The following is a 13,340-nucleotide window of genomic DNA, read 5'->3' on the forward strand; positions in this document are numbered from 1 at the left end:
TAGGAGTCTGGGTCCCCAGAGTCTTGCCAGAAACTGGAGTTCAGAGCAGTCGGGAGCTTGTATCTCTCTTCCAATTGAAAAAAATCAGTGCACCTATTTGCCAGCCCATTTTGCCCACCTCTGTACCTCTGCTCTTGGTGCCTCTGCACCTCCTACCCAGTTTCAATGCGCTTTTTTCGTTCCTTCTAGTTGTAGAACTTCCACTCAGCCAGCTTTCCCATGGTTCTGGATGATAGCTGTTTTATCTTTTAGTTGTAGTTTTGGTGTGGTTTTGGGAGGCAGCACGTACAAGTGTATACCTTATGCCACCATCTTGGTTTCTCCTCTGGGAAGCTCTTTATCTGTCCTTCAATTCTAAATGATAGCTCTGTTGGGTAGAGTAATTTTTGGTTGTAGGTCCTTGCTTTTCATCACTGAATTTTTTTAAAATATATTTTATTGATTTTTTACAGAGAGGAAGGGAGAGGGATAGAGAGTTAGAAACATTGATGAGAGAGAAACATCGATCAGCTGCCTCTTACACACCTTCCATCAGGGCTGCGCCCACAACCAAGGTACATGCCCTTGACCGGAATTGAACCTGGGATCCCCCAGTCCACAGGACGACGCTCTATCCACTGAGCCAAACCAGCCAGGGCTCACTGAATATGTCTTGCAAATCCTTTCTGGCCTGAAAAGTTTCTGTTGAAAAATCAGCCGACAAATCCCTTGTAGGTAATTAACTGTTTTTCTCTTGCTGCTTTTAGGCTTCTTGCTTTGTCTTCAACCACTTGCATTTTAATTATGTGTCTTGGTGTGGGCCTCTTTGTGTTCATCTTGTTTGGGACTCACTGTGCTTGCTAGACTTGTATGTCTATTTCCTTCACCAAGTTAGGGAAGTTTTTCAATCCTTATTTCTTCAAATCTATTTTCAATTTCTTGCTGTCTCTCTTATTCTTCAGTCACTCCTATGATGTGAATGTTGGTAGCCTTGAAGTTATCCCAAAGGCTCCTTCAAAGGCTCCTTTCACTGTCTTTATTTTTGGAATCTTTTTTTTTTTCTTTTCTATTCTGATTGGGTGTTTTTTGCTTCCTTATATTTCAAATTGTGGATTTGATTCTTGGCTTCATCTACTCTATTGTTGATTCCTAATACATTATTTTTCATTTTAGTTAGTGTATGCTTCATTTATGACTGGTCCTTTTTTATGATGTTGAGGTTCTTACTAAGTTCATTGAGCATCCTGATAAGCAGTGTTTTGAACTCTGCATCTAATAGATTGCTTGTCCCCATTTTATTTACTTCTTTTTCTAGAGTTTTATTCTGTTCTTTCATTTGGGGTGTGTTTCTTTGTCTCCTCATTTTCATAGTTTCCCTGTGTTTGTTTCTATGTATTAGGTAAGAGATGCAATGTCTCTCAGGCTTGGTAGAGTGACCTAATGTAGTAGGTGTCCTGCACAGTCCAGTGGCACTACCTCCCAGATCACCCCAGCTGGGTACTTGAGGTGCATTCCCCATGAGGGCTGTGTTCACTCTCCTCTTATAGTTAAGCCTTGATTGCTGTTGACAAGTCAATGGGAGGGATTTATTCCCAGGCCAATCAGCTGCAAGGACTGGCTATGATAACTGACCTCTGGGCAGCAAATAGGATGTAAGTTGGTTAGCATTATACTTTGGTTATATTAATCTGCTACTGTTGATAGCAACTGATTAGTTCTAACTCTTGATTACAGCACACTTGCACTTCAAAAGTTGGCCAGGTATGTACAGCTGACAGCAATGGTTATCCAGTTGTTTTCACTAAATGCAACATTTTTAAAAACTCACAGGATAATAGTTTTCTCAAGAAAACAACAAAACTGTCCAGTTTTCTTTCTACTAAATGGATTTATGAATAGGAAGTGTTTGTTCTTTTTTAGAGCTGGGTTTATATTTTGATAGTCTAAGAAATATTAAACAGTCATCATTTTTTTCTGCAAATATATTGAGATAGGTTATGTGGTGAAATGGCTGTAACTCATAAGGGCTACCAGGATTATCTCAGAGATAGTAAGACACCCCCTTCCCCAAACAGATTTATGGCTTAGAACAAGCAAGAGAATAGCTCAATCCAACACAGGTGACTAATTCCACCTTGTGGTAACCCCTAGCCCAGTGGTCGGCAAACTGCAGCCCCTTGAGTGTGGCTCTTCCACAAAATACCACGTGCGGGCGCTCACGTACAGTGCGATTGAAACTTCGTGGCCACACTCAAGGGGCCAAAGAGCCGCATGTGGCTCGTGAGCCTCAGTTTGACGACCACTGCCCTAGCAGCGAGAGACTAGCTCAATCCAACACAGGTGATTAATTCCACCTTGTGGTAACACCTAGCCTCATTATTTGCTCATTTTGCAATACATTAACATACTAAAAGACATACTACAGTGATAGGAAGTAGAACACCCATATAAAGACACAGAATGGCCAACCATGCTCTTCCAAGAAGTCTCCACCTTTTCCCAGAAAATTTCTGAATATTCCTCCCCCTCATTGAATGCCCTACCCCTCCATTAAATGAGCCTCAGTGAATGAACTAAATCCCACTGGGGGCAGGGGAAAGGCTGTTCTGTCTGTGGAGTAGCCTTCTGTCTATCTCACTGCTTCACTAATAAGCTCTCTTTCCCTTTGAAATCCACACTGGCTAGCCTTTGAATTCTTTCCTGCGGGAAACCAAGCACCCACAGTGGGTAATGGACCTTTGGGTCCTGGGACCCCTGGAACACCTACGTCAATATGTTTAGTCAAAAATTCCACTGCCACAACTGTAGTTAAGAGTCATCAAGTACATAAAATAAGCCATTTATTTATAGGGTGAAGACAAATAGGCACTAATCCAAACTTTTCTTCTTCAGAACAGCAATATACCTTTTTTTTCCATTTTGTAAATCAAATCCCTTTATATAAATCTGTTCCTAAGCAAAATTTATGTCCCGACTTTAAATCTTTTTAGAGATCCCCTGGACCTAAACAATAAATGGCCAGAGATCAGAGCTGACTGTTCCTTAGCAACAAATTAAATGTTAGTACATTCTTGATATTCACATGGTCTCTTCACTTTTGAAAGCTGTTTATTAAGGTCAAGGTTAATTAACACTTCAGATAATAACAGAGGTCTCCTAGTCACAGTCAAGAGTTATTCCTGTAAATGTCATCACATCAGTTACAGGAAATAGGGGCTATTTATAATCTCACTCACAGCTACTTATCATAGGAAGTTGTCTGTGTTTAATCTTAGTGAATTATGGAAGTTTATTTTTTCTCAGAGCTACACTCTAAACAGCAACTGTCATATACTAATACAATATTTGATGTAGGACTAAATGGGTAATTCTTCTTCTTTATATCTATCTATATATGAATATTCCATGTGGTGAGACCAAGCATAATAAAATCTACTAGGAAAATATACTTCAGAAAGAAAACTAGATAGTGGTATCCCTTAAATTCAAATGATAGAAACCAGAGATGCACTACAAGAAATACATCATATACCATATTTCTCTGAATCATAATGAGAATGTTCTATTAAAAGTTTAACAAAAATATCTATATGGAGGCACCTTTAGAAAAACAGAATGTATAATTAATAAGTTCAGAGGAATAAATTTCAATTTAAAAGATCATTTGAGATATTTATCAAATGAGATATTTGCCTTGCAAAGAGATGATATTCTTTTCTGTATTTCTTTTTAATAAAAAGAAATAATGATGACACAATTCTAGCCAAACACTTAGGTTACTTAATGATCACTGTAAAACACACAGCATTTTAGGTTAATAAAAGTGAAAGCTAACCACCTTCCCCCCAAAAGGCATCTGATATGAAAGAAAGTATATTACCTTTTATTTCATGTTGGCTTGCTTCTCGTCTTCTTTCCAGCTCTTTTCTGTCGTAATTCAACCTTTTTAAGCACATAATCCCATACTGTAAACTTGTTCTGTTATTTTTTAAAGTAAAAAACATGTTAAATATACTCAGCAGATGAAGAATGTTCCTTGATTAATCAGAATCAACAGTGTGTACTACTTTTAGGGCAACAGGTTAATACCTTACATCTGTAATTAAATTCTTTAGTATTTCAGGAAAATAAAATTATAGTTATCTAACTAAGCACACAGTGTTTCTAAAGAGAAAAAAATACTTGCAAAACGAGAAAAGTATAGTCTTGAAAATAATTATGGATTATGTCATTTATTCATTTGCTTTTGTCTTCCATTAGGCTATTTTGACAAGTGAACATTTCATTCTTTTGAAAATAATTTAAAGAGTCATTATTATGGAGACAGGAAGGAATATATGTGAAATTTATACTCTCCTTTAAAGCTACTAGTAATGAGGACAGTAATATAAAAATATGAATAAGTGAAGTAATAAGATAACCAAATACTAAGATGATCAGCCACCAACTCTAAGTGATACAGAAATATGTGAAAGGAACAAATCGGCAGACATTGGAACTCTGGAAAGGAAGGGCAGAAACTTGACTGATCCTTAGGATCAGGTGCAAAAAAAGGGTTATTAAAGAAAATGGAGCATCATGACCATGGGGCTGCAGATGAAAGTTTAAATGCCTGGTGATACTGAGGTACACTATCTGGGATTAAAATCCGTGGTAGGAAGTCAAGAGAAATAATATTATATAGAGAGAGGGGAGTTCTATTAAGGAAAGCTTTGCATTCAGTGTAAGTGTGGAATACAGAAAGAAAAGCAATGAAAATTTCTGGTTTAAGAAAGAATAATCTGGTAGCAAAATAGAAGATGAGGAAAACCGAGGGGACAAGGAACTCAATTAGGGTGTCAGGGCTGCTAAAATAATGGTCATAATAAGGACAGTTGCCACGGGCATGGACAGTGAACCCAGAAACCAGAAATGTCTAGAGAGAAGAAAGGAGGAGGTTTGGAAATATCAGATATTAAGGATGTGGAAGAGTGTACTAAAAAAAGAATCTTCAAGCTTCAAGAGGAAAGAACATTGATCATTAGTGATCTCTTAGGTGTTTAGAAAGACACATAAATTTATACATACACATTGGCCAGGTTACTCCTAAGTGTTAGATGCAGTCCTAAGCCCTGCACTTTAATAAAGACAGTGTGGAGCTCAAAATACTTCACAATTAGAGGAAAATGAAAAGAAATCTGCATTGAGTGAGTGTTACAGGCTGAATTATGTTTCCCCAAATTCATGTTTAAGTCCTAACACCCAGTAGTACTTCAGAATGTATTTGGAGATAGAGTCTTAAATGAGGTAATTAAGTTAAAACACAGTCTTTAGAGTAAGCCTTATTCCAGTCTGACTGATGTCTTCATAGGAAGAGAGAATTTGGACACACAGAAGGGAGCTATGCAGGTGCATTCGCAGAGCAGAGACAGTGTGAGGACACAGGAGAAGGTGGCCATCTGCGATACAAGGGGAAACCAATCCTGCGGGCACCTTGATCCCAGATTTTATGATTCCAGAATTGTGAGAAAATAGATATCTGTTGTTTAAGCCACCCAGCCTGTGGTATTTTGTTATGGTAGCCCTAGCAAATTAACTCAGCGGGATCCCATAAAATGTTGGTATAATAAACATCATAGGCATTAGGCTGCTTGAGGTTAAATCAATGAATCTTGGCAAGTTTCTGGCAAGTTTTTATATGTAATATAAAGTTGTGCTATAAAGACGATATATCTTATTAAAACAGTGTCTGTCAGGTTTCCATCCATCATGATATGCAGTATGCAGTTAGGTACTACCGGCTGTACATCAGACCTAAGCACAGAATAAAGATGAATCTTGTGTATTTCCTGGAACAAACAAGAACCTTGCCATTTAAGTAATTTTATTTTTTTTAAAAGAAAACTTGATTATTATAATAATTATTTCTACTATAATAATAAAGTGATTAAAAGTAGATCTAGTGAAGAATGGGAAGAAATACAAGTGTGTCATCAAAAATTCTAGTATGCAAGGGGCTAATGCAACTATGCAAAATTTGAGGGCCTAAATGCTCAGTGACAGGGAACTCATTATCTCACAATGTGTATGCTATAGGGCAACTGAGAGTCATACAAAGTTTCTATTGAACACAAAGCACTCATCTTAGTATCTACACCTGTTTGAACTAGAAAAGTGCATGTTCAACAGAACAAATATTATTCTCCCATCACATAAGTATATTAAAGCATAGAGAACTTATCTGAAGTCTTCCCATATCCAAGTTAAATATCTTTAATTTCTTCAACCTTTCCACCAGGCTTTTATCACTTTATCAAGAACAATTTAATGTATATAAATTAATACAATTTGTATTGTCATCTCACCATATGGTAGGACTACTATTATGCCTGCCAGTAAATACAATCTAAATATGCCCTGGCGAGTCATTAACCCAAACTGAGGTATTTGTGTCAACTACAAGTCACATATCTTTCTCACTTGAACTATTTTTAAATCAAGGATTTTCCATCCAATATTTTAATGGTTTTTAATATACTATGTTATGGCCCTTGTGGGTAGCTCAGTTAGTAAAGCTTCATCCCATATTCCAAGACTGCAGGATTGATCCCTGGTGTGGGCACATACAAGAATCAACCAATGAATGCATAAATAAGTGGAACAATAAATATCTTTCTCTCTCTCTCAAATCAATAAATAGAAAAGTGTTATATTTATCTGTATCTCATTTAATCCAACAGTGTTAATAACTCTATTAAGATTCAAAGTATTTGCATATCTTTGATTAAAGAGTCCCAATTATTATCTTTTTATACTACTTGATGTCATCATATATGATATTAAGATTTTTTTTTAAAGAGAGAGGAAGGGAGAGAGAAAAATGAGAAACATCCATGTGAGATAGAAACATTTATCAGTTGCACCCTGACTGGGGATTGAACTCCCAACCTAGCTATGTTTCTTGACCAGGAATCAAACCTGAAAACTTTCTGGGCTATGGGATTACACTCCAACCAACTGAGCCACCTGGGTGGGGCGATGAATCTGATTTTATATCATTTTCCTTTTAGTCCCTAGTTTACTGTTGGACAGGATGTGACCAAATAGTTCCCCAAGCTGAATTCATTTATATTTATTAATTTACCATCATAATCAACCATACATAAGACAATCACAATCTAACTGACAATTTTTCACATAAACCTGCAAAGATATCAAGCTGCAACATAACATTTATGACATGGTATTATAGCAAGCCTATTTTTACTGCCTCGATGGCAAACAACTTGAAAAAGAAATTGCATTTTATTCATCTGTGTCCTTACAGCTGTCTCACAATCCATTCAGGATTTTTTTCCCTGAAAATTAATGTAAAAATAAGTAAAAGCACTAAAAGACTTATACAAAAGCAAAAACACAAAGTGTTTTTTACAGCAGAATTTCTTCTCAAATTTTTTTCTAGTATATCCCTAAGTTATGTAATTTATAACCACATATATTTATAGTTAAAACTAAATTAATTTTATTCTTTATAAAGAATTTTATAATAGAAAAACATACATAGATAAAATCATAAACATGGGATTTCCAAAAATAAAGAAAAAAAACTATGTTGTATGAAAATTTTACAAATGCATAGTTTTATAAGCTTTGGGCACATAACATGCACACAGTGGGACATTAGATAGGCCCTGTAATTTGCTGCATGAAAATATTTTGTCAACTAGATATTCACAGAATAACAAATAATCTCTATTTCCTAAATATCTCTTTTTGATTTAGTTACATCTCTTTTTGATTTAAGCAGTCATGTGCTGCTTAAATATGTACATTATTCATTGTTTTACTTTAATGACTCTGGAAGAAACCTACCGATGAAAACTATCCACCATTTTTAAATGGACACGGAGATCCTTTTTTGTTAGATGATCTAACATTCTTGCATCTACCAAGCACTCCATAAAGTAACTTCTGTATTGAGGTAACCCCAGGCTGGGAAGCCATTCATTTCCAATCCACTCGTGGTTCATATCTCCATATGCCAGGGTCTGTAGGAAAACCGGACACTAGAATTGTTTTATAGCAGTCAAGTTTCTTAGCCAATAAAGTGAGATGGTAATTGGGGGTATTGTCTACCATTATAACTGATATTTAATTACTCTGATATATGGAAACATGGCAGAAATAATATTTAACCTCTAAGATGTGATTTACTTTGGTACAAAGTAGAACTCTGTGTACATATATCAAGGTACTTGCCTATAGAAAATGATGTTTTTCATTTTGTATTCTCAAAAGGAATTACATTTTATACAAATGTGCATTTTTAATGAAAATTAGAATTAATGATATAATACAAATGCTGAGCTTAAGGATTCTTTATATAAATAGGTTTATTTAATATTTTATTTAACTGTTAGCTAATACTCCACCATTTGCTTCTCTTTGATGATGTGACATTGCTATGATATAATGGCAAATCATCTTGATGTAAAAAAGAAAATAAATAAGAAAAGAGCAACAAGGCTAGAAGACAGAATGCTGAAGTTTAGGTGGACAATTGTCATTACCTAGTGAAGCATGAGCCATATTTCATAAAGATTATTGGAAAGAATCAGTCTTTTTGAGAAATTAATCTATATAGACTCTATATTTAAAGAAGTAGGGCATGATCAAAAACAAAAAATGGTAATCCAATTCTTTAATATAACAAGATGAACTGATCTTACCAAATGCTGTTTGTAACAGCCAAAATGAAAAATAGAATCAGACATCACCTCTAAAACAATTTTTAGTAAAGATTATTATTCTATTAATTTTACAGTGTTTGTCCTTATCAAATGACAACTGGAATTGCATATTTCTAACAAAAATCTAGGTGCTTCCTTTTTGGTGTGTTCTTAAAAATGATGACATTTTTACCAAATCAAAACCTAATGCAATGCTAATTTACTGAATGTTTAAATATAATAACTACTGAAGTAGTTCTTAATAATAACTACTGAAATTTTCCTTATTGTCACAGGTTTGAATTGCATTAACACATAGTACACCGCTTGATAGTGGCAGTATGTTCTGTGAAATATGTCCCTGTGTGGTTTCATCATTTTGGGAACATCACAGTGTGTACTTACACAAACCTGGATGGTATAGTCTACTGCACACCCAGGCCATGCTCTAAAAGCAGCCTTTCACTGACCACAATGTTGGTACATGACTGTAATTCTTTCAGCTATACAGCATGTGGAAATGCTAGGAAATGCACAACTTCCCTGTGAACATGTTTGCTCCAAGTGAATATGTGTGTCTTCTATTGCCATCCTAATAAATGGGAGAGACTTGTGACTTGCAGTTGCAATGCTGACAGCATCCCTCCCACCCTAATCTTCATACACTTCCCACTATACTTGAAAGCAAATGTGATTCCAAATAAATATTTAATTTCCCCCACCCTTATATCCAACTTGAATGATTCCTGATTAAATATATTCAGGGGTGATTTCAGAGAAATTTAAGTTACAGTTGATACTTTTGAAGAATAAATGAGAGTTCCCTTTAAAAAGAGGCCAGGTGTAAAATGATAATCATCCTCTTTGCAAAATATGGTGAGCTAAAAGGATAAATATAATTAGGCATAATAAATTTAAATGTGCATGTTAGTCTAATTTTAGGCAAAGGGAAGATTTACAATATTGTGATATAAAACAGTTTCTTACTTTATATCCTCATAGGGTACTAGTGATACTGTTTTAAAGCATTTGAATTTCCTACCTGGGCCCAGCTTCCTTCCTCAGATTCTTTCTGTGTTAGCAGCAGAGAGTGATTAATAAAGCAGATAAGTGTAAATTAATTTCAAATTATTATGGTGAAATTTCTAAAAAGCAAAATTGTTATTGAAAGTGCAAATTATGACATAGGAAGCTAAAGACAGATTCTTATTCAGATCACAGTAATCAATTTAGCAGTTCAAAGGCAATTACTAATTAATAGTTTCTAATTAATTCCAACTAAACACACACTCATGACACATGGAATTTTCATAATATATTTGATCTGGTAATTCTAAACACTTTTTAATTCTTAAAAGTGTGTACTTTTCCAAATGTAATGAATTATAATAAAAATTTCTGATCATATACATAAAAACATAATACACAAATATGGACATATACACATATATTATAAAATATACATTATATAGCTATAGCCTGCTATACCCCTATGCAGTTCATTGTTTTACACACACACACACACACACACACACACACTCATACAAGCATACACTCACACATATACACATATGATGGAGAAATCTTACATAAAGTCAATTAATGAAGTGGAAAAATAACTGCATTACTCTAAGAGAGTTTTGTGGTAATCAAATAGATTTCTGCAACAGCCAAAACAAGCAAAACCAAAAAAGACAAAACTAAAACAACAAACTAAACCAGAAATAGAATTAGTACTGGGCATTGGCATTTTTATCCACAATAAACAGGATAATACATTTTTCAAATAGGGATAAAACTAAAAGAAGATTTAAATTTTTAAAAAGTTGGTAAGAATAAAATGCATGTCGTGCTCAACTTTGCTACTTTAAATTTAAAAAATGGCCATATGTAATATATTTTTAAAAGTAGACAATTACAATCAGTGTCACCAAGAATTTTTTAAGCCTGTTCTTTGAATAACAAATAACAGAACATTTTTTGGAGCAGGGGATAGGGTAAAATGCTCTCTCTAAAATGCTAAAATACAAGAAATGAAATGATTGCATTAAAAATGAGTATTCCATCTAAATTTTTCTATTACAAATTTTATTAGGTTTGGTAATATGTATTAAATGGGATTGTGCCCAATACTAAGTGATATTTGTTACAAAGTGTTGCAAAGTGGATATATAAGTTGTTACTGAGTAGTGTTTGCATATTACAGATGCTTATGACATTAACCACATTATCACGATCTAGCACTGCTTCACTGAAAAATGCCCAAGTGCAGAAAACTAAAACCATAGCAAAAATGTCAGTTATCATTACATCACACTATGGAAACATACCCCTTACTTCAACCTATCGTGAACAAAACAGCTTTATCATCCAAATAGCAGCAAAGTAACTTTTCTTCATGTTCAACAGAGCCATATGGACTAACCGGGTTTGGTAATATGTATTAAATGTGAATGTGCCCAATACTAAGTGATATTTGTTACCAGTGCTGCAAGAACAAAACAGCCTTATCATCCAAATAGCAGCAAAGTCACTTTTCTTCATGTTCAACAGAGCCATATGGACTAACCGTTTTCGCTGGAGCTGCAAGAGTTTCCATTTCTTCATGGGTCACCCACACGTTGCCTGAAGGCTGCAAGGAGGCCCGGAGGGAAGCCGTGGGATCCAGGGAGGGAAGCGTGTAAAGGAAAAGGCAGAGCCACAGTAAGTTGACACCACAGCAACACGGCCTCTGTGCACCAGAGAGAGCATTGCTGACTTGCTCATGGCTCCCCTTTTCTTCTACTTAAAAGGATCAAAAGAAAGAGGCATTCTGTGAAGCGCCTGTAAGACAGATTTAAAATAATACTTCTGTGTTTATTAATTAGGAAAATGGCTTAATCAAAATTTCCCTTTCAAAGATATGTGGCTATTGTATCCACAGAGAATGGATTGAATTTGAACTGTAGAAGAGTGTATTTTTTTTATTTTCTTCAGAAAACAAAGGCATATATATGTTTTGTTCTGTTATCACCAATATTCCATTCACAGAGGTTTGATTCTTCAATGTCCTTTGAAAGAGAAAATTGGTTGTCAATAGAAAGCTAAAAGCACTGTTATAATCTGTCTGGAAATCAATGTCAACTTTTTCCAAATATGTTTTTCCTTTTACAGTTCAGTAAATGTGTTGTTTCCCTCTATTCTTATAGAAGAAAAGGAAGTGAAATGCTATTTTTATTTAATAAAAGGTATTTTCCAGCTTTACTATATACTGTTAGAAATTACAAAATCTATTTCCTAATTTTTCAGCAGTCTCCTCTATCACTATAGAGAACATGATGTAAAAGAAAATTTTCCCTCCAGCAGGCACTATTCCACTATGACACATAATTTACTTTCCAAATAAGACAACCCATGATATTGTTCTATACACTGAATCATGTACAATTTCTAAACCGAAGTCCACTTAGTAACACAAAGGATCAGGCATATCGTTGATGTTAATGGCCAATGGGAACCACTTCTAACCAAATTCCACTATTTAACTGGGAAACATCTACAAACATTGTAAGGTCATCCAAATACATTGATCCTCTAGTTACAATGGAATTTACGTCTTACCTATTGCTTGTTACTTGCTTAGAATGTGTTTAGTTTTAAAGAATTGGAAATAGCAAAGTTGGTATCCTAACATAAGTCACCCACATAATTCTCTCTAGTCTAGCTTTTGCAAGCATTCACATAAGTACCATGTTTGAATTTCCTTCTACTATAAATAATACAATTTAAAACAATTTTTAAAATAACTACATATAAACTAAAATGATGAATATAATTCGATATAAGAGAAATTTCATATATAAGAAAATTACACATAATTGAGTAACAAAGGAGAGCTGAGTAGTAAATACTCATAATTATAAGTAAATCATATGGGCATAAAAAAAAGCAACCCTGAACAGTCACCATATATATGTACAGAATTCTCATTTCTCTACCATTTGGAAATTGGAGTATATCCGATTATTTCCGTGGGATATAACTGCACACACCTGTAAAATATGCTTAGAATACAAGAGCCACCCCTGTCATTAAAATCCCCTCCCTTTTGCCTCAATTTCTGGGAATGATCTTAATTATAAACATAATGGACCCCGTGATGAGTATTATGCTAAAAAGAACTTCCCACCCATCGGTCACATGCCCTTTATACCCAGTGGTCACAGAGCTTTGCCCAAGTGCCTGTGCTGTCTTCAATCTGAGCTCCGGTGATGATCACCTGATAGGAAATTCATTTAAGCCATCTGAATTTACAATGATTTCTGTAGTCTCTACCTTGACTGTGAATTCAAGTAATGAACTCCCTCCGCGTGGAAGAAACTTAACCAGTATTATCTCATCCTAAAATGCATACATGTATAATCTAATAGGTTATCTTAAAGTTTATATTTGCCAACCTGTTACCAAATTCTTGGATGGGCAAAGTGCTGTAAGCTATGGTTTGAATCTGTACCTGTATATGCAACATGAATATATCCAGTGCAATTTTCTACAGTATGGTTGGCAAACCTTCTGAAATTATATGTTACTCATTCACCTTTGATCCTTAGTTCTACTAGTGAGGAACACGGCCCACTCTAGAATCTTGTAAAGTTACTCATAAAATAGCTTCTA

At 34.9% G+C, this 13,340-nt stretch overlaps 1 protein-coding gene across 1 annotated transcript in view; it reads right to left on the reverse strand.

Annotated features, from left to right (window-relative positions):
* The window catches only part of PPFIA2 (protein tyrosine phosphatase, receptor type, f polypeptide (PTPRF), interacting protein (liprin), alpha 2), a 485,860-nt gene that overhangs the window by 13,956 nt on the left and 458,564 nt on the right, over nt 1-13,340 (reverse strand). The window contains exons 25-28 of the mRNA XM_014531636.1: nt 11,257-11,319; nt 9,730-9,759; nt 7,831-8,024; nt 3,860-3,957 (exon numbers count right to left, since the gene is read on the reverse strand). Coding sequence (XP_014387122.1) covers nt 3,860-3,957; nt 7,831-8,024; nt 9,730-9,759; nt 11,257-11,319 — 385 coding nt within the window. The remainder of the gene's footprint in view (nt 1-3,859; nt 3,958-7,830; nt 8,025-9,729; nt 9,760-11,256; nt 11,320-13,340) is intronic.

Source organism: Myotis brandtii, unplaced genomic scaffold (assembly GCF_000412655.1).
Source record: "Myotis brandtii unplaced genomic scaffold, ASM41265v1 scaffold82, whole genome shotgun sequence".
Lineage (NCBI taxonomy): Eukaryota > Metazoa > Chordata > Mammalia > Chiroptera > Vespertilionidae > Myotis > Myotis brandtii.